General features: G+C 36.4%; 1 protein-coding gene across 3 annotated transcripts in view; it reads left to right on the forward strand.

Annotated features, from left to right (window-relative positions):
• Window positions 1-20271, forward strand: part of LOC131070921 (probable protein NAP1) — a 258974-nt gene extending 238703 nt beyond the window's left edge. For all 3 annotated transcript variants that reach the window (XM_058006606.2, XM_058006607.2, XM_058006608.2), the window contains 3 exons: window positions 18064-19046; window positions 19201-19440; window positions 19529-20271. In XM_058006606.2, the coding sequence (XP_057862589.1) occupies window positions 18064-19046; window positions 19201-19440; window positions 19529-20021 (1716 nt within the window). In that variant the 3' untranslated portion in view covers window positions 20022-20271. The remainder of the gene's footprint in view (window positions 1-18063; window positions 19047-19200; window positions 19441-19528) is intronic.
• Window positions 20272-22523: the final 2252 nt, after the last annotated feature.

Here is a 22523-nt window from a genome sequence, read left to right on the forward strand (position 1 = left end):
GCTATCCTTCTTCTTCTTTTTCTTCGATGTCTTGGTCTCGCTCTCGAGATCCATCGCTCTATTGTATGCGTCTCCGTACGATGTAGGTGGAACGATTTTCATCTTCTTTCGGAGGGAATGCTTTAGTCCCTTCACGAACCATCGCTTTGTCAACCCATTTGCTGGTTGACTCTCCATTTTTCCCAATAGTTCCTTCAGCCGCCGATTATAGGCTCGGACAGTCTCGTTCTTGTTCTGCTTCATTCCATAGATCTTGGCGACTATTTCGTTGTCATCTCTCAGGAGGCGGAACTCTATCGCAAACTCCTTCTTCAAGTCGGGCCATGTGCCGACTTTGGCCTTGTCCATATTTGAGTACCAGTCTATGGCCACTCCTCTCAAGGTTGCTGGGAATTGTATTACCCATTCGTCTTGGTGGGTAACACCGTTCGCTGACCATATGGTTTCGCACGTTTGACAATGGCGGATGAGATCTTCCTTCCCGTCGCCATTGAACTTCGACAGTTTCTGTTTACTCCCCATCGATGGGGGTCGTCTTCCTGGAGGTGGTTGTGGCTGTGTTTGGGCCCCTGCATCGCTCCCTCCGGTCCCTCCGGTGTCGGTGGTGTGTCCTGCATGGGTGACTAGAGGTACGGTGTTTTGCCTGCCGAGTGTGGCACCTACCGTACGGTTATCCTCCCCTTCGTTGTCACCCGCGCCCACTCCTGGCTCCCTTTGGTGATCCTCACTTTGTGGTGTAAGGGATAAGTTTCTGAACCGATCCTGGGTCTCTTTGACTAGATCTCTCCTTAACCTTGTTTCCTCCAGAAACTCTTCGTGGCTCCGCACCCTACGGTGTTCTGGTGACACGTAGAAATTTCCGTCGGCTTCTGCACCCTCCATGACACCTCCTTGGTTCCCCTCGGGCCACCCTTCGGCAAGTTGCCTCAGCCTCCGTCTACGTTCTACTTGCTGCTCCAGAATCAAGGCCCTCTGCGCGGCCTCCCACTCGTTCGTTTCTGCTTTTTTATTTCTATCTTTATTTAATATATTGGGCATAAATCACTTCCGTACATAGCAAGCACACGCCATGTACAAAAAAAAAACTTATATTATTTTTCCTTTCAGCCACAATTTATCTCATCATTGTGTCGGGATTATTACAGGGTTCAATTTCCCCTTTGCCTCTTGCCATCACGCTCTGCGTCCCACGATGATTGTTCTGTCTGCGCGTCGTCGGCCTCTGGGTTAATCTCACCGACGAGTAGGCCCCTCGTGTCCGTGCACCATCCGCGTCTTCCGTTCCCGAGTATGTCTAGGCAACAGCGCCAAATGTTTACCCTCTCGAGTGAATAACTTAAAGCATAAAGTACGTAATGCAGAATAAGAACGCCATCGATATCAGACAAGTATAAGATATGTTATTCCATTCATAATTCGTGTGTTGCAAGTTACATTCGGAAGTATTTAAAGGTATCGAGGGGGTGCGAGCGCCAACTGTCGCACCACAACTACTACCCTGCGGTTGCCAACTAACCAAGACAATTACAAGTTAATTAACTAGTTATATTTCCGTGTACAATATTGCCGCCAACAACCTCTTTGTCCAATAATGTTCCACGTACCTTCTCATAACCTGGGCCCTTATACCCCCTTGGAGCTTCATTAACACTTTTTATCATTTGCTTCCAATATGGGGAGCGAACAACATTGAAAGCCAACCCATTTGCACAAATGCACCTTTCTATATCTTGGTTAGCAATGTCTCTACTCTCATTTTGAAATGCAGTTTCTAAAGGCCCCTTTGTTCTTTTGCGTGTCAAGGGTGGTTCATTTGTGGAAAAGAAGGGGTGGTCTTGTACTACAACATTGGGATCAGATGGGTCTTGCATTCCCCTTGTTTTCTTTGTTGCGGTTTGATTCAATCTACGGGCTTCTTTCTCTTCTGCCTCCTCATGCTCCTTAAAATATTTCATCATTGTCTCATCTGGTATAGGTTTACCATCTTTTCCAGGACATTTTTTGATGCCTCTTCCTTTTATTCCACACAAATGGCCTACCACCCGATAATATGAACTATTACGTTCAATACCACATCCTTGGCATCTCCAACGGAATCCCCCACCTCCTGAAAGTGGGTTTAAAATGTCAACATACTTCCATAAGGGAGAATTCAGATCATTTCTTTGTTTTGTAATTGTTTGTTCATTGCCAACGGAGGAAGAGGTAGATGCCATTCTAGTTCCTATGGCAAGAAATAACATAAACATATTCGAAAAAATAATGAAAAACAATTAATGTTTCATGTTTGACAATTTGTGAAACAAAAATAGTTGGAAAAAAATGTTAAAAAACCTACCTCTTGTAGCCAATGGGAGCTTGCAAATGTATGGAAATGATGCTGCAACACTTGTTGAAGCTTCAAAAATCAGTCTTCAACTCCTCTTATTTGATCTTGGAAGCCAAACTTTGTTCACCCTTTCTTCAACCTGCTGTCAAAAAACTTTTGTTTGCAACACAAATGAGGAGAAATGAGCCAAGATTATGTTTTAGAAGTCACTTTTAGGGTATAAAATTGACTTTTTACATGGCGGATTTAAAAAAAAAAATTAAATTTTGCATAAAAAAACCCATTTTGGGCCGCCCAGCCGGACGGTTTGACCTGGTTAGATCTTGGTCCACCCGGGTTCGAACTAGGTCGAACACCCTCTGGGAAATTTGAACCTTGGTCGAACCAAGGTCAGACCAAACCCAAACCAGGGACCCGGACCATACTGGACCCGAACCAGGGGGGTGTGGAGGCAAACCCGATAAGCTAGCTTTCAGGAAATGAAATTGCTTTAAGCTGCTGTTATTATCATTTAAAAATTGTTGTTTCTTTTTTAGGAAGAGAAAAGAATGTAATCTTTTCTGAAAAAAAAAAGAGGAAAGGTTGTTGTCCCACCCAAATTAGATTAAATTAGATTAAGTATTTAGTTAGTAGAAAAGGGGGAGCCTTCCCTAAATTAGGAGAGTTAACTCACACACTGTGGCTGAAACCATAATTTTGCACATCTTCCCAGGTGTACAAAATTTTCACCCAATAGGACACAAATTTTTCTTGGAAACAACAATTTGCCTAGCTACACATTCAAAACATGTTGGAATTCTTGTCAAAATGATTGAACTCAATTGGTGAAAGCATTAAGTTCTCATTGTGGAGACCCAAGTTGAAATTCCCATAATGACATCTAAGGTGAAATTCAAAGTGGTGATGCTTGGACTTCCATTGTGGACTTCTGTGTCTTCTAAATTGAATAAAGTTAATTATATTGATTTAGTGGATGTGTTGAATGAGTTGGTCCTTAATGGATGAGGCTTCCCATTTGTGGTCTAACCAGCTTGGGCCGGATTAAAAATTTCCTAGGTACCAATCAATGTTTTTATTATTTGTTGGACTTGTTATTTGCTGACAAATATGGCTCAAGAAGTTTAGAAGCATTTTTGTACTAAGTCTTCCATAAAATTACAAAACACTATTGATATCAAAGACAACTCTTCATAATGGAACTTCAAATAGCCAAATTGCTTATCGTATTTTTTTATAGCCTATCCTTGCTTTTCCATTTGCTGTAATCAAAGGGAGTTGGAAATACAGTAGAAGGAGAAGGGATGGGCCTGTACAGAGGTTTCAGTTTGTCTCTTATTTCTCTATGCCTAAAGAAAATTAAATAATTCATTTCTTGAAACATAAGGGAATACAGAAATAAATAATGCATTGATTGCAAAAATATAATATCCAAAATTTACCTTGGGGGTTCAACTTGTATAAAATCAAATTTTCTCATTAATATGAGATTATTTCTATTTGATATTAAAAACTCAAGCCATTTTACAGTTTACTTTCATTTGTTCATGTTTTCTCCTTGGTCCTTTAAAAGGTATTTGTGTCTAAAATATGTATCTTATCTTCCTCTGAGTATATGTCTCCTTTGCATGTATGGCAATCTTCATTGGTGCAAAAGGGTTTTCCTTGTTTACTTTGTAAACTTAAAAGCTTTATGTTTTATCACAGCTATAGTTTCTAGCCTATGTCCTCTGTGTACCCTCTATACACTCATTTAATGTGTTGTACATTTGAACGTTTCATCTTGTTAACTCTGGGTTTAAACTTAGAATGTAGTCAGTAATGGGGATTACAAAGAATACAGGAAGAATACATAGATATTAGAGAGAAATAAAAGGGCACCCGATCATGACTAAATAAGGACAAAAAGTATAAGACAAAATGAGGATGATCTATCTCCATTATAATCTTCTTGGCATGGCATTGTATTTGGAGAGAAAGTCTCCATCAAATTGAATTTGTCAAAAAGTAACTCAATTTTGTGTGGATCTTAGTTCTTCGAAAAATGGTCATCCATTATATTTAGGCCTTTGTACATTGTTCCTAAATGGATTTGGCCAAAATTCAAGCAACTTAAGTTTTGTGGAGAAATGGAAAGATTTATTTAGTAGAGATGGCATTGCGACAAAACTCACAACAAGGAGCAAAGAAGCTAAGCTACACAAATCCCTGCCCAAGGCTAAGTTATTAAATAAGGGCTCGCAAACAAGGGATTTTAAGCTCCACAAAGGTCTTGGATCCCTTAATTCTAGAAAGTAAGGTGGAAAGCCTGGACATTAGCTTTTACAACTAATTGAACTTGCTCTTAGTTGCAAGAGTGACAAGACAATGTCACATGGGTTATATTGTAATTTTGTTTTATATTCTTGTTATGTGTTCATATTTCTACTAAGTTGTTGGTTTGGGTTCGAAGAACCAGTTCGTCGGTACGGCAAAATTTCGAAATGGGGTCTGGGTTCGTTTGGGTTTGTTAGTACAAAACATGTAATATATATATATATATATATATATATAGATAGATAGATAGACGCAGCGTATAAGCGTGAATTAAGATTAGAATGTCACATTATATCATACAAACAACAAAAACACCATAAACTTGTAATTATAGCATCATGATCATACCATCATAGCACCATATACTTCAAGTTCAACATCAAAATATTAAAATGATAATATCAAATTCAAGTATCATTGTTTCAAAATTCAACTTGCAACAATTGCAACTTTATACTAAGTTTAAATCATCTAATAGATTCTTCTTCTTCTTCTTCAATGGCATAACTTGATTCACCAATACTGCCAAGGCCAATGGGATCAGCTGCACCAATAACATTCTCACTGTCCCAAGTCCTCCAATGCAGCAACTGCAAGCTGTGAAGTGGAAGCATCCAAGTCCGTATGCTCTGCATTCATATCCCACATCTTTGACTCCCCTTCTTTGTATTCATTCTGCTTGTGTGAAAGGAGATGCAAGTTGGAATGCACATATATTAAGTTCTTCGCTCTTTTTGTTTGCAACCTATTGTGCTTTACTGAGTAGATGAAAGAATATGTGCTCCAATTTCTTTCTGATGTAGATAAACAAGCAACCTATGAAAACAAGACAAAGTAAACAATTAAAACCAAATTATTAAAGTTATAAAATTACTAGCAACTTATGAAGACAAAGTAAATTAAAATTATAAATAAAACTTACTTGTGATATAATTTTTGTTGCGAGGGGTTGTAGCAGTTGGAATCGTTGGCCATGGAGGTACCACCAACTATGAGCATCCTTCTCAAATCAATGATGAAGAGCGTCAATACTTAGACCTCTTGCATTCACAAACTCTATGAACTCATCTGAAATCATATCTTGCATATCATCATTAGGAAGGAGTCTAAGGAATGTTGCCTTGTACCCATCAGACACTTCTAAACTCATCTAAGTATCCTTCTTAAATCAATGACGAAGAGCGCCAACATTTAGACCTCTTGCATTCACAAACTCTATGAATTCGTCTGAAATCAAATCTCGCATATCATCATCAAGAAAGAGTCTAAGGAATGCTACCTTGTACCCATCAGACACTTCTAAATCTCTATATGGTGGAAGCCTTCCTGGCATATCAAGATATTGTTCTCTATAATATTTTGGTCTCAATGTATAGGCAAGAAGATGTAGAGTGGTCATCTTGTTCCATCATTCTACAACAATTGCTTGCAATTGTTTGAAGAAGGTCTCCTCAGCGTCGTACTATTTGTCATTTGTGGTTTTCTTTATCTTCTCAAGCATTGAGTCGATGCCATCATGCACCTCTCCAATGCAAGGCCGATCCATGTCAGTGTAGCGAAGCAAGCCCATAATGGGCTTGGTGAAGTGTAGGAGATACTCCACATTTTCTCACCATGAGTCATCCAATATCCTTAGCCTAATTTTTGCTGCCCTCTCAATGCTACTTTGCTTCCATATAGACCAATTATTATTGATCGCCATATTGCAAAGTGCCGCTTTCACTTTCACAAGTCATCTCAAGACGATTAAGTTAGATGCAAAATGGGTCTTAGCAACCTATAATAGAAATTAAAACAAAAAAAACAATTAAATAGAGACAAACATGTAAAAAGAATACACATTACATAATCAAATTATGAAAATCAGAAAATGTAAAATACTAAATTGAATTTTCTTTATTTAAATTACTACTTCAAATTCATTTACCTCCAATAGATCCAAATTTGAGAATAACCTGAAAATTCCTTGAGACGTGGTGGTTTATGATGAACATCTAGATGTCCTCAGGCTCTACATACACCTCTTTGATCCACACAGTTTTATTCCTAATCACTTGTAGCATAAGATTGAGTGAGTGGACTGCACAAGGTGTCCAAAAGATATGCTGATATCGCTCTTCAACCAACAAACCAGCAGCTCTACAATTCTTTGCTTTGTCCATAATGACTTGAACAACGTTTCTAGGTCCCACTATCTCAATGGCAGAGATGAGAATATCAGCAATAAATTGCCCCTCTTTTACTTGCCCCTCTCAATCCACAGATTTCAAAAACATTGGCCCTTTAGAGGACACTGCTATGGCATTGATCAAGGGACAATTTCTTGAATCTTTCACCCATCTAAAACAATGGATACCCCTACTCAATCCAAGAATCTCGTATGGGCTTCAATGCATCCTCAACCCCCTTGATCTCTCTTTCCAACAAGGTGTTGCGTATCTTCTCATAACTGGGGGCCCTTATACCCTTTTGGAGCTGCATTGACACTTTTCAACATCTTCTTCCAATATGGGGAGCGAACGACACTGAAATGCAACCCATTTGCATATATACATCTTGCTATATCTTGGTCGGCAATGTCTTGACCCTCATTTTGAAATGAAGTTTCCAAAGGTCCCTTTTTTTTGCCTGGAATGGGTGCTTGAGTTTTAGTGTCAGGCTCAGCTACGATACTCTAAAAGGGGTGGTGTTCTATCACAATATTCGAAGATGGGGGCTGCATTCCCTTTGATTTTTTTTTAATGGGCATATTTTGTCTATGTGCTTCTCTCTCTTCTGCTTCTTCATGCTCCATGATATATTTTAATATTGTGTCATTTGGTATAGGAGCCTTTTTTTTCCAGGGCATTTATTAACTCCTCTTCCAAGTATTCCACACAAATGACCTGCCACTTGAAAATATGAAGTATTCCTTTCTGTATCACAACCCTGACATTTCCAACGGAATCCCCACCTCCTAGGAGGGGTCTTATAATATTAACATACTTCACAAAGGAGACAAAATTTGGTTGTTGTTTATTATTGCCTATGGAGGAAGAGGTAGATGCCATTGTAGTTCCTATGGCAAGAAATTTTATACACATTCAAAATAAAAACAAGAGAATGAAAAAAAAAAATAGGTAGATCTTTTGGACAATTATGAATTAAAGAGAAATGATAAAATTTAAAAAACTAAAACAAAAATAAAATAAAATGAAAAAAAAATTACCTCTTTCACCTAATCAAAGCTTGCAAAGGGGTAAAAATGAAGCACAAACACTCGATCAAGCTTCGCAAATCAATCTTCCAACTCCCTCTTGCTCAACCAAACTTTTGCTCAACAACCTATTTGCTCGAACTCAAGAGAAAACAATCTATTTGCACACCAAATGAGACATAAAACCCAACATAATTCATTTTAAAACCACTTTTTAGGGTTGTGGATGTCAAATTTTTATTAAATTTGCAAAAAAAATTGTGTTTGCCAGCTCTTTTCCAGCTGGTTTCGCGTGTGGTCCATCATAATACGCCCGCTCCAGATCGGGTTCGAACCTGGTCCGTCTGGTTTGAACCCGCCGCTATGTTCACAGACCCTATCCGGACCCCACAAGCAAACCGGTCTTGAACCAAGACCCAGTGCTGACTAGACCGGTACGTGGGTGCCAGAGGGCCGAACCAAACATCCTAGACGGAAAGTTGGATCCATGTACCTTGCAATGGTGCGAGTCATTTTGCCAAATTTTGCTGCAAGTAAACTTTATTGCTGACTGAAGTCAATTTTGCCCTTTTGTACCTCTAAGCTTGTAACTTTTCACTTGTTTATCCAATTTTCATAATTCCAGCTGCAATTGAAAGGTATTCAAGAGTTTATCATTCTCTTGATGCACTTTTTCCAAAATCAGCCTCAATCATATTTTATTTAGTTTTTGCAAATTGCCATATTCATTGATTACTTGGACATAGTGTCTCTTGGAGAAGTTTTGTTTGTTGGGAGGGCTTCATTTTCAATACTGATTAGGAAAATGATATAGTGATAAAATGTCTCAATAAAGGTGAGAATATTTCTTCCATATCATCTCCATTCTCTTGGAAAATAAACTAGATCTTGATGTGCTTCTCAAGCTGTACTGTTTCCATAATGTCCCCAACTAGGGATTACCTGAATTTTGTCCTAAATTAGTAATTCCACAATATAGTTTATCATTTTTTCAAATTATGAGAGTGACTTAATCTAGTCATTCAATAAACTTACAAATTGACAAATAAATACATGGATTAATAGCACATATATTACAAAGAATGATAAACATGTCTTTCTACCTATAACCAATCATAGTTTAGTTTGGTAGGAAAGCCTCGAGAGGGCGCCTGTAAACTGCTCAACCCAACTAAGCCCAAGAGCGCACAGCGTTCCAGTATGACAACTCATCTCTTGGCCCTCAAGAGGCAAGAACGTCCCACTATGACAATTCCATCCCTTGGGGTGGCCTACTTAGCTTGGGAGAACCGGTAAACTGCACTTCCCTAACTTACTTCCTCCATTCATTCCTTTGAATGATTACGAGATAAGAAGTACACACGTATATAAATAATCAAAGTATTTTATTTATAATCTTATCCATAATATTTATAATTTGTTCTTTATATATATATAATCTTATTGATATTATTTCAAGTATATATGTTTGTATATCAAGCTATTATAAATCTTACTAACTTCATTATCATATATAAATCTTTTATCCTTATTCTGTACCATATAAATCTATATAAATCTTTTATGTACTATAAATGCTTATTTAATTATGACTCTCATACATATTGCAGTCTTTATTAATATTTTACTACTAAATTCTGCATAAGAACATTATCAGGTTTCATATATTAAGCATACATATTAAGCACATCCCCATGCATACCACCAATAATAAGGATGTTACTGCCTGTAACTTGATAACAGTTCTGATCTGATCTGATCCATGGTGATGTCACTGGAGGTTTTTGATTCCTTTCCTTTATATCTAGAGGTCACACCTCCTCATTATGGATGCCCTTCGGCAAGAGACACATCCTTTCGCTATTAGCACCCTTTGAAAGAGTGCAACTCTTCATTACTTCTGCCCTTTGAAAGGGATGCTACCTTTCACAATCAGATGTGCACTTATGATACTCAAATTATCCCCCCTTTCAAAAGAAGTTCTCTTCTCCCTTGTATATCGCATGTTTAAGGGAGTCACAAGTTTTCATCTTATGCCTTTTGACCATTCATTAAACTTAACTAAATTTTAGTTATATTTGATTATATTCTTTTATATTTTAATTCTAATTTTATTTTTATTCTTTTGTATTTTAATTTTATTATTATTTATTATTAAATTCTATTTCTAAGTGGAGACATTACACTTTGCCCCACTCAAGATTGCTTGTCCTCAAGCAATGATCATGGAGTGTTCAAAATGAATTCCAATATGAAATGGATTTGGAAACACACATGAAATAAACATGCTGGAAACTTATCAGACACAGAGCATACACATGAAAACATGAGGCATAGACTTGGATATATGCAAACACGTCAATACACCATACACGTATTGTTAGATTCCTTCTCATTGACTATATTGATTTATTGATTCACCTTTACCCTACAGGATGGCAAGATCAAAGCTCTGATACCATTTGTAATGTTCCCAACTAGGGATTACCTGAATTTGTCCTAAATTAGTAATTCCACAATATAGTTTATCGTTTTTTAAATTATGAGAGTGGCTTAATCTAGTCATTCAATAAACTTACGAATTGATGAATAAACATGGATTAATAGCACATATTTTACAAAGAATGATAAACATGTCTTTCTACCTGTAACCAATCATAGTTTAGTTTGGTAGGAAAGCCTCAAGAGGGCACCTGTAAACTGCTCAATCCAACTAAGCCCAAGAGTGCACAGTGTCCCACTATGACAACTCACCTTTTGGCCATCAAGAGGCAGGAACGTCCCACTATGACAATTCCATCCCTTGAGGTGGCCTACTTAGCTTGGGAGAACTGGTAAACTGCAATTCCCTAACTTACTTCCTCCATTCATTCTTTTGATTGATTACGAGATAAGACATATACACACATATAAATAATCGAAGTATTTTATTTATAATCTTATCCATAATATTTATAATTCGTTCTTTATATACATATAATCTTATTGATATTATTTCAAGTATATATGTTTGTATATCAAGCTATTATAAATCTTGCTAACATCATTATCATATATAAATCTATTATCCTTATTCTGTACTATATAAATCTTTTATGTACTATGAATGCATATTTAGTTATGACTGTCATACATATTGCAGTCTATATTACTATTAAATTCTGCATAAGAACATTATCAGGCTTCATATATTAAGCATACATATTAAGCACATCCCCATGCATTCCACCAAGAACAAGTATGTTACTGCCTGTAACTTAATAACAGTTTTGATCTGATCTGATCCATGGTGATGTCACTGGAGGCTTTTGATTCCTTTCCTTTATATCTAGAGGTCACACCTTTTCATTATGGATGCCCTTTGGCAAGAGACACACCCTTTCACTATTAGCACCCTTTGAAAGAGTGCAACTCTTCATTACTTCTGCCCTTTGAAAGGAAGACAACCTTTCACAATCAGATCTGCACTTATTTAAAACAGATCTGCACTTATGATACCCAAACTATCCCCCCTTTCAAAAGAAGTTCTCTTCTCCCTTTTATATCTCATGTTTAAGGAAGTCACAACTTTTCATCTTATGCCTTTTGACAATTCATTAAACTTAACTAAATTTTAGTTATATTTAATTATATTCTTTTATATTTTTATTTTAATTTTATTTTAATTTTCTGTATTTTAATTTTATTATAAAATTCTATTTCAAAGTGGGGACATTACAGTTTCCCATTCTATTCGTTTGGCAACCCTGGCTGGCAGAATCATTATTTCTCCATTTTAAATTAACAACTTTGGAAAACCAATTCTGGATAATTGGATAGAATTTCACTCAGGCTAATGAATACGTTCTGGGATTTACCAAGTAATCTATCATTCCATCATAGAACTCGTGATTTAATCCTGTTTTTATGTATTTGAAAATTTTAGCAATGTCTAGAGTTAGTTTGGCTCCAAAAACATCTGCATGATCTTCATACTTATTCTAATGTTCACACTATTATTTACTAGCGCTTGCACCTGGGGTAAGGTGCAATGTGTACCACCGATAGGAGTTTATATCAAGTCTATGTTGTTAAGACAGATCTCTGCTAAATAAGGTATTGATGAAGTTGGCATTCAATGCTAATTACAATACCTCACTTTCAACCTCTAGACGGATTGCCAATTTGATTTTATGACCTGGGCGATCATATCCTGATAACATGGCTTTGACTGCTTCAATGGTTCTTTCCCTTTCTATATGTTTCCTTTTCTCTTCTCCACTTGTTCTCTTGTATGCAATTTTAGGTGTAAAAAACCTAAGCCTATCCGATAGGGTTAATGGCCCAGTTGACAATTCCTCTGTTATTGTTACAAGAATTCTTTTCGTGTCTCCATTCCTGTTTGCCGAATCTTTTATGTTCTCCCATGTTGATTAACAAATATCCCTTTGATGTTCCTCTCTATTTCTCTTAATGAATTTCCTGAATGTTGTGGTGGTAAAAGCCTTTGTACTCACTAAAGGGAGATAAGTTGAGGGTGCAAAGGGTGATTTAAGTGCTTTTTTGGCCTTTAAATGGTACTCTGTGCTTCCTTTTTGAATTACCAAGGGCGGAAATATCTTCTCTCTATATATTTCTAAATGCCAAATAACTACAGAAGCTCTCAATTGTGGACAAGCATCTAGAGAAATGGAAACAGTTTTAAGACAAAGGAATGGATTCTCTTTCCAATTGTTCAGGCTAAAATATTAATATTTCAGTGATAGATGCCTTAGCCAATATCTAAGCATTCTCAGCAATGGTAGTGTTGATGAGGCAACTCAGTAGTTATCCATAGCTTTCGCCAAAATCTGCAACTTAAAAGGCTCAATTCCCTCACTGCACTACAATTTCCTCTCATAGATTAAAGTATCTCCATTTTAAGCCTAGATTCGAATGAAATAACTTACCAGCAAAGCCAGATGTTGGTTTAAAAATTATTTAATGATTGTCTCCTTTGCCTTTGCATTTTTAAGTATAGAGTCATGGGTGTAGTGATGGTCCATCACTATTTTGCTGAAAGTAAAATGTGCTTGGCCTACCCTGCCAGTAGAAAAGCGCTGATACCAAACTGGACATATTAACAACAAATGAAAATATTATATAGTCCTGACAAAAACTTTGGTCATCACATGGAACATGAAATTTCTTTTGCGGATCTAATTTTCAATACCAGTTTGGATGCTTCATTAATCTTGAAATCTTCTATAGAAAATGCACTATGTATTCATCCCTGCAGACAGAGGTGATAAGCAATTTATATTTTACATTTCTTTACTGTAATAACCCTTTTCAAAGACTTGTCCATCCTTGAGCTTATGGAATCTAGTATGGTGCATGAATACGGCCTGTATAATGGTTGAGATTTGCAGTTATGATGCTGAGAAAAGGAAGTGCAGTCAAAAAGCTCTAGAAAATGTCAGAGGATCTGCATATGGCTGTCTGCAAGGGGATAAAATTTGGTGCGCTGGAAAAATATGAGAGTAATGGCAGTTCTTGTATGAATAAGAGTGAGAAGTCTATGGGTTTCATGGACTATGAACTTTCTTGCAACAACACTCAAATGGTGAAAAGAAGGGCAAATCTAAGAAATGGATATAGCCATTAAAAACTGCAAACAACATTTACTTAGCGATCATTTTCTGAACACTCTGCAAATGTTTGGCACAATCACACCAGGAATTGTGGTGAAAGAAAGTTTTGCGAAGAAGAGGGCTTGATAGACCTCTATGATTTTTCACTACCCTCTAGTCCCCTCTATCTATGAGCAAAAAATCCACAAATCATTAGAAAGGACAAAAAAGTACAGAACCCTCGACAAAATCGGGATCCTTTGTAGACATATTCAATGCCAGCTCAACACGAAATTGCATGAACAAATAAAAGATTTACAATCTAAATTTCAATGCACTAATTACAAATTGTGATTATGCTGCAAAAATCAATAAACCCGTCTCTATTTTTATACAGGACAATATACACACTTATCAAACCCCATGAACAAGCTTTTACAAAACAGTAAAGCTGAACCCAACGCATGAATTGATAAGACCATCTCTAAATTCATTCTGGAAACTATACCCACTAGTCAAATTTCTTAGTTTAAATCCAACTGAATCAAAAAGAAAATGGTAAACATGGATAATGCATTTACTGTCGCACTCGCAACAATTTGCACGCACATCTTTCCTTCAATACTAACCCCTATAAAAGGCAAATGTATGGCGGTCATGAACGATTTGCAGGGGCAATGGTGGTCGCCAGCGAGGTTCGACGCCATGATAGAAATGCGTGGGGCGCGGGAAGCACACGGGAACGCACAGCAATTTCCAGCACAGTGTCAGCTATTTACCAACATGTTAGATGAGAAACCCTAGCCACGCGTTAGACAAGTCTTGCCCAGTGATCTGCATCTTTTACGGCGGGCTACATCTTCTCCTGGCATAAAGGCTATCGGAAATGAGCGCGTGAGACAATTTGCCAGTGGCGGGCTACCTCCACCCAGGGATAGCCTATCAGCTAACAAGATACATGACTATTGCAAGCTCTTTTTCTGATTTAGATGAAGATTCTCTGTTGTCTTTATTATTTGCTTGAAACAAAATTTTCTTTGTTTCTTCAGTTGAATTACTTATGTTCTTTATCTGTTTTTCCTGAGTTAGATGAAGATTCTCTGTTGTCTTTATTATTTACTTGAAAGAAAATTTTCTTTATTTCTTCAGTTGAATTACTTATGTTCTTTATCTATTTTTTTCTGTTTTGAAACCAATCTTTTGATTCTAGTAGTATCTTAATTGAACTTGAAACTGTCACATTTTGATTTCTTTCTCCCATCTTATGTTCACTATTCTCAGTGTTGCTATTCATTTTGTTTTGTGTTAAACAATAATGCAAGTGCAAATTGAAAATAGGAAAAAAAGCATACATTTCTTTCTTTAAACTTACTTACCTGCAATTTTTTTGGCATGTAAAAATGAGTTAGAATAAGATAGGGAGGCTCTTTTTGGTTAATTTAGAGCTAAATGTGGCGTGTGGGTCAGAATGAAATTGGAAGCTCTCTTTTTTGTTGATTTAGAGCTAAATGTGGTGTGGGGGCCCACAAAAAATAAGAATAAAACAGTCATTCTTTAATTTAGGACCATTTAAAAGAAAATGACTGCACAACCATGGGGATGATCAACCCTCCTCAAGGCCGTTAGGGGATGTCTAGGTGTAATGCCCCTTTTTGAAATGACCCTAAATTTTTTCCTAGAATCACAAATTCAATATAACAAGGAATTAGAATATAAAACAAGAAAATTCCTGGTTGAAACACTGCAAACATGTTAGACAGTTATCAAAAAATACAATACTTAATATCAATTATCACAATCATCTTAATCAGGCTTCATTCATCAAGTATACATATTAAACACATATTCATGCATACCACAAATGAATGACAATGCTACTGCCTGCAATAATAAGAATTTCTGATTTGATCTGAATGCCTGGTTGGTGATATATTAAGAATTGGTCTGCTCTTATGAATATCAATGTTTGTTCAATTGTTTTCCTTGATGTCCTTTCTCCATCATGGTTCTTCCTATTTATATCTCTTTGACTCTTTGAGGAGAGACAACCTTTTGGAAGTGGTTGCCCCTTTAGAATGGTCACAACCCTTTCTTAACCGTGTCTCTTCATGTTTGATCCTTAATGACATCTCTTCGCCAACATTGCCCCATTCACTTGTTAATCCACTTAAGGATCTTTGGATATCTTGATTGCTGGGTTTATTAATTGCTGCTTGTGTGATTTTTGTTATAGACACTAATCATTACTGTTGCTAACAGCTGATTGCTGCCTTATATTAATTTAAAATTTGTGATTTTCTTTTGATTAACATAAGGTTAATGCTACTCCTTAGGTGGGGGCATGACACTAAGATGTCACCAGTTGTCTCAAGGAAATCCATCCACTCACTATCTATCCCCTTGTTTTGGAAATGACATGGTAAAAAAATAAAAAAATTGGGGATGGCTAGGGGGTCGCCAAACCTTTCCCGTGTCCCTGGAACACCCTTGGAACAGGTATGCCTGAAAAAACGCAAGGGATGCTTCTCTAGGGAATATATATATATATATATACACAGACATAGACACATATACACACATATATATGGAACATATATCTATAACATATCTATGTAAGGATGAGCGCGCACACACAGATGTGTGTGTTTATGTGTTTGCATCCTTAAATAGATGCTAAGAGGGATATAAGCGTGATGGGGCACACAATATTAGTATTAGCTAAAAGCTAGTTAATAAGTAAATTGTGCAATAAAAAGTTTCTTTACCAGTTCCCTCTGCTGGAGATGTTTTATATTCAGCATTGGCAAAAATGGAAGTGAATCCACGAAGATTTAGTCTCGCAAGATGCCTCATCCTGTTTGAAGGGAAGAATTTAGCACAACATGAGGCATCTTGGTAGAATAAATCTTCTTGGATTCATATCCATTTTTATCAATGTTGAGTACAAAACATCTCCAGCTGAGGGAAATTGTAATAAAACTATTTATTACGCAATTGACTTATTAACTAGCTATATATATATATATATATATATACCTGTGCATGAGTGATCGAAGCATTATCTTCATGTGCATGTTATTCCTCTGTGCAATTTAATTGTGTTCATCCCTCAACCATGTATTTCATGGGCAGCTGGAGTTTTTGGGATCTGACAAGGTTCATTTCAATGGAACAAAGTAGTCTCATAACTTATGATTGGCAGTTTTAGCATCATTGGCAAAATTTATATACAACATTAGCATTCTTAAAAATATTATTCTCTAAATATATCTCAATTGACTCTTTAAAGTCCTCGGTCAGATTTATCTAAACATGTTTGTCTTATTTATCTCAGCCAAAAACAGTCTTATGACTCAAAAAATAAATTTTCCAAGTGTCTAGGCAAGTTTCTCCATAAAGGGTCTGAGTTGTAGGGGAAAAGCTGGAAAATGCAAACCCACAGTAGGCAATACAACTATGCTGTTTTCTCCATGAATGATTCTTCAAACCAGCAAGAGAATACGACCAAGGGATTCCTACAAAGAAAGAACCTCAGTCGATCTCTTGAGTATTGTGCTCAGGGTTACGAAATTGAAACAATCATTAAACAATTACGGTGGTTTTCTATGCCAAAGACTGATCATTTGTAATCTTAATAGGTGTCCATTATTTAAGTTGTAAGTATAGCTTCAGATGGAACTTATCCAATAAATTAGAAGACTTGAGCATACTAGTTTTATTTATCAGAACACTGATATTAATATGGTAAATTAACAAAACCATCAGGCAGGTTTGGGAGAGATGATTGCCTGATTTGAAACTTTGTCGATCAACTTACTTTTTTGCAGACCAGCCACAATTCTCCATACCACCAGTAAACAACTGCATATGGTGGGAGGGTATGAGACATAAGGGGAAAGGCAAACATGACTTGACAATGTGAAATGACAACTTGTATGGAAGTATGCAGAGAAAGGACAACCTAAGCTCTTAGAAGAGAATCCAGCTCTCTTTGCTCAGGATAAAACTCAATAAGAAACACTTTGATTTTTTCTATCAAATAATAAGGCTTCCTCAGTCCATAGTATTTGAAAAGAGTTTTCAAAAAACTGTATATTCATTTTTAATCATTTATTGCTTTTGAGGCCTTGACATCTCAACAACAATTCTTGAATCTTATTGTATATTTCTCTATGGTATTGTTTTCTTTTGTTTGGGCTGTAATTGTTACATCGTTCTTCAGTTGGATAGTCTTCCTTCTTTGAGGAGAAGCCTTCTTAGATTGCTTATTTAAATACACACTGCTGAGTACTTATTTTTTATCTGATTTATATTATTTTGGGCCTTAAATTTCTTTTGTTTTTGGAGACATCTGGATGGCAATTCTCATTATATAATCTTTTATTGCTAATGTTTTCTTTTGTTTAGGCTACAGTTGTCAAATAGTTATTCAAGTCTGATACACTTTCCTTGATGAGAAGCCTGCTTCAGATGCTTAATTAAATTTACACTGCAGAATACTCATTTATGATCTGATTTTATTATTTTGGGCTTTTAAATTTATTTATTTTGGTAGTGGGTTTAAACATCGGTCTATTAAGTATGATACGTACTTCTTAAATACGGGTAGCTGACTGTTGTATTTCTTTCTGCAGTATTTAAGAGACTGTGTTTTAAGTAACTTCAGGAGACGGTTGATTACAATCTTAAAGATTGATAGAGACCTTCAGCGGCCTTCTGTTCTTGAGTCATTAATACGACGACATATGAATATTATTCATCTGGTTGAACAGCATGTTAGTATGGATCTGACTCAGGGTCTGCGGGAAGTATTATTAAGCGAATCATTTTGTGGACCTGTGCATGGATTGCATTCTTTTGAAAAGCCAGTACAAAATACCGGAACAGTAATTACAATTATTTGTGACTGGTATCTGGAAAATGTTGTTAAGGATGCAAATGGAGTTGGTATATTATTTACACCTATAGACAAGTGCTTCAAAAGTGCAAGACCAGTGGGTGGATTCTTTGCTGAGTCAGTAACAGACATTTCCGAACTCAAGGCTTTTGTTCGATTATTTGGTCTGTATGGTGTTGATAAACTTGATGGTATGATCCAAGAACACTTAACTGCTCTTTTGAATTGTATTGATATTACATTACGCACAAACAAGGAGCCTCTTGAAGCTCTCTCTGCAAAAATGGACAATGAGACAGAGAGGGATTCCTGCTTGAAACAAATTCAGGAGCTTGAGGATCTCATCAACTTTTCGATTCAAGTAGGTCAGGCATTGTGCTTTAGCTCCCTGTTAGCTGAAGCAGCTGGACAAGTACTTGATGCAAATGCTCCTCTGCTATTCTCACTATTGTCAAACTTCACAAAGCACATACCAGTTTCTCTGCCTGAGAAAGAAGATATTAGGAAGATGAAAACATTATCAAGCACTCTGGGTGTCTCTCTGGACCATGATATTGCATTAGTCCACTCCATTCTCCTTGACATGGGTGGTGCTGGTGATGTTACATGGAGCCTGTTGCCTTATCTCTGTGCAGCATACATGACATCCAACATCTGGAGTACTTCTGCATTTAGTATTAGTACAGGAGGATTTAACAATAATGTCCACTGTTTGGCAAGGTATTCGGTTTTTATTTCAATATGTGCTTCTTGTTTCGCTATCTTAGAAATAATAGCATGTCTCATAGTCTGGTTAAATTTAGAAATGATGCAACATTTCTCAGAAGTAATGTTTGAGGATCTGAAAGATTATCACCATGGTGGAAAACTGCAGGTTCATAAATGCTGTTATTGCTGCAAGTGAACTAGTAAGAGAAGAAAGAAAAGAGCTACAGAAACAGCTTCTTTCTCAACAGCAATCAAATGTTAATAGCCTTGAACTTAACGAACTTGAAGCAGAATTGCAGAACTTGGAAGGACTTATGCCTGTTGAAGTAAATATAAAGATGGCAATGAAAGTGTTTCTCAAATGTGCTTCAGAAATCATACTTGAATCCTGGAATGACAATAACAGGTATGCATAGTTTCTTTTGTCATGTACACTGTCAACTTGATATTGATCTTTTCATGTCAACCTCAAAATACGGTATGTCTATGAACAGGTCCCCTCTAGTGGCAAAGTTAATATTCCTTGATCAATTATGTGAGCTCTCAAAGTATCTTCCCCGAAGCACACTGGAAGTTCATGTACCCTATGCCTTGTTGAGGTCCATTTATCAGCAGTACTATGAGAATTCCGTTCCCACACTAGTGCTGATTAGCCCACCGCGGAGAAATTCTCTAGGGGTATCCTTAAGTCATGCATCTTCAAGGAATTCACCATTTTATAGTGATGTTTCTATGGAATCCAGTGAGGGAGGAACATCCAGCACACTCAAGTTTCCATCACAGAGAAAATCACCTACTCTAGATTTGGAATACCCTACCACAAACGTCAAACATGGTGGAGGCGGTGTTCGCCTTTCTGGGCCACTTGACTATGGTGGCATGCGAAAGGTTTCCAATACAGATAATCAAAACTCTGTTGGCACATCTGGACCTAGTCCTCTTCGACGGTTTTCAATATCCAGATCGGGACCTGTAACATACAAGTAATAATACAGTATAAAGTATAGAAATAGAACTAAAATTTGAGCAAGTATATAATAGGATTTCTGACATGGAGAAGAATATTTGTCAAATTTATTATGGATAGTTTTTTTGTACAGCTGAAAGGTTCCAAGATAGATAATAGATATTTTTAAGCTTGTACTTTCCAGAAATTGTTGGTATTTTGTTTACACATACGAACAATAATCCTTCCTAAAACATCATCTTCTCAAGAATTTTAATTTGAAGTGCTTTTTCTTTAAAAAGACTTGAACCCTGCCAGCTTTTGGATAATTTAAATACATTGAAATGTAATGTCGCACATAAAATTCAAAACTGTCAACCAGTGACCTGAGGTCCTTATATTCATTTTATCTAATGCCATATAAACCTGGAAACATGCCTTAAGCATATTGTGATATATTTTTCTTTTCCCTTTTAAGCATATTTTATTGATAACTCGTTAAGAAACATATATAAGGAAGTGGTCCAAGTTAGTTGCGTGGATTTCAATTTGTGTTAGTTGCTATAAATTAGCTAGTTGCCAGGTACTCATATAAGGAATCGAAAGTAACCAGAAACTCCGAAAACTTAGCAATGTTAATAGCTTCCTAAGATTTCTTTTGGTATGAATATTTTCGTATATAGATTGTATTCCTAAACACTAAAGCTAGCAAATACTATTTAGAAATATTGCAAGAGTTCCTTTTTGTTTCTTGTATGTAATAGTGGCTCCAATATATGCGTTCCATTTTGTTTGTTGTACCTGTAATTTTAGTACTTATGTTAAAAAACTATGCCAAGTGAAACGTGAATAACATAGACACTCTTTGTGCACATGGCATGAAACTCATATCCGAAACAAAGTGAAGGGGCAGGCGCATGCTAATATCATTGTGATAGGTTGAAATTTGTCCCACAACTGAACTGTGAAACTACAATGTAGGAAAGAAGTCAAAACTTGTGATGTCATGAATTCTATGTATGACAAGGAAGAAAATCATAAAATCTTTTACCTAAAAGATGACATTACACAATCACATTTAAGAAAATGTAATGACCCCTTCCTAATTTGTTCTAGAATTTGCCCTAAAATCACAATGGCAACCAATTAGGGTTAGGGTTACATCTTATCAAATAAATATTTCTTCAATAATGTGATCTTGAATTTAATCCTGCAATCACAACATGACTATATATATATTAGGGTTAGGCAAATCAATCATAATCATAGATTAATAATAATACTATTAATCACATTAGAGTTTGTAGGAAGAGACATGATGGGTCCACCCAAGGCCATTTCTACACCAAGCCCAAGAGGATGTCTACTGCAGCCCTCTTGCTTGCTTGGCGGCTTGTACTTGCTTTCCCCATTCATGTCCCATCTTCCTAAAGACACATGCCCTCTTGTAGGATCGGGGGGAGGTTGTAAGGGGTTACTTGACTCTATAAGTACCCTCTTTGCCCTAAGCCACGATGACCCCACTAGAACAACCTCCTTATGAGCTTTCTCACCACTCATCTCTTACTCCTCAGGCCTTCTCCCATGAGGGATTCTAGACAAGTACATCTATCCTCTATTCTATCAGAAGAATATATGCTTAAACATCGTTGATTAAGAAAAGCAACATGTATGGTAGATATATATGTAATTAATTGCCAAATATATATAAACATTATTTATACTCAAGAATATAGCGAGGATGATAATCTAATGGAGTTAAAGGGTTGTTGCAATTTAATTCAGTTTGAAGTCTCTTCCTTCCAAGGGTTGTTTACCAATTTGTTGTTTTGCAATATTCCTCTTGTTCGATTTGATGCTATTGTCTAATTTTATATTGTTGCTGCTATGAAATTATTATTTATTGATGTTTCCATGATGATTCTTCCAACATCATGTCTTCTATACTTATACCCTCCTCTTGGGCTGGGGGTCGTGTCATTTGGTGGACATCTTTGGTGGCATCTCTTACTCTTGCCTTTTTCATGATTAATCCATTTCCTTAATGAACCGACTTGATAATTAATTAATTGCCTTAATGAATCGCTCTTGGTAATTTGTTCTTAACACATTATTTGCACTTGACTGATTGTTGTTATTTAAGAGTGAACCTTATGCACTTAATGTTCTTTCATCCCTTAACCAATCGCATTCAAATTATCACAATTTACAAAAATTCATTGGATTGTATAAAAATGGTGAAGTCTTACTTTGTAAGACCATTTTTATATTCCGCTCAAGCTCATGACACTCTTCCCTTCCAAAATTTGTTTGTCCTCAAGCAATTTTTAGGTTCACATGGTTGAAGATTTCTTCTTATTCTTGTTTGTCTATGTTGTTAATGTTTGCCTAGGATTGATAAAAAAAATTGTGACATCTTTTTGAAAAGAAAATATTGTTCACTAGGGTTTCCATTGTTTAGGGGGAGTATGGTTTGTAAGCATCACCTTAGGTTGTCTCACTATTTGCCCAACATGACAAAATTTATGTACTAAGATTAGGGT

Source organism: Cryptomeria japonica, chromosome 1, assembly GCF_030272615.1.
Source record: "Cryptomeria japonica chromosome 1, Sugi_1.0, whole genome shotgun sequence".
In the NCBI taxonomy this organism is placed as follows: domain Eukaryota; kingdom Viridiplantae; phylum Streptophyta; class Pinopsida; order Cupressales; family Cupressaceae; genus Cryptomeria; species Cryptomeria japonica.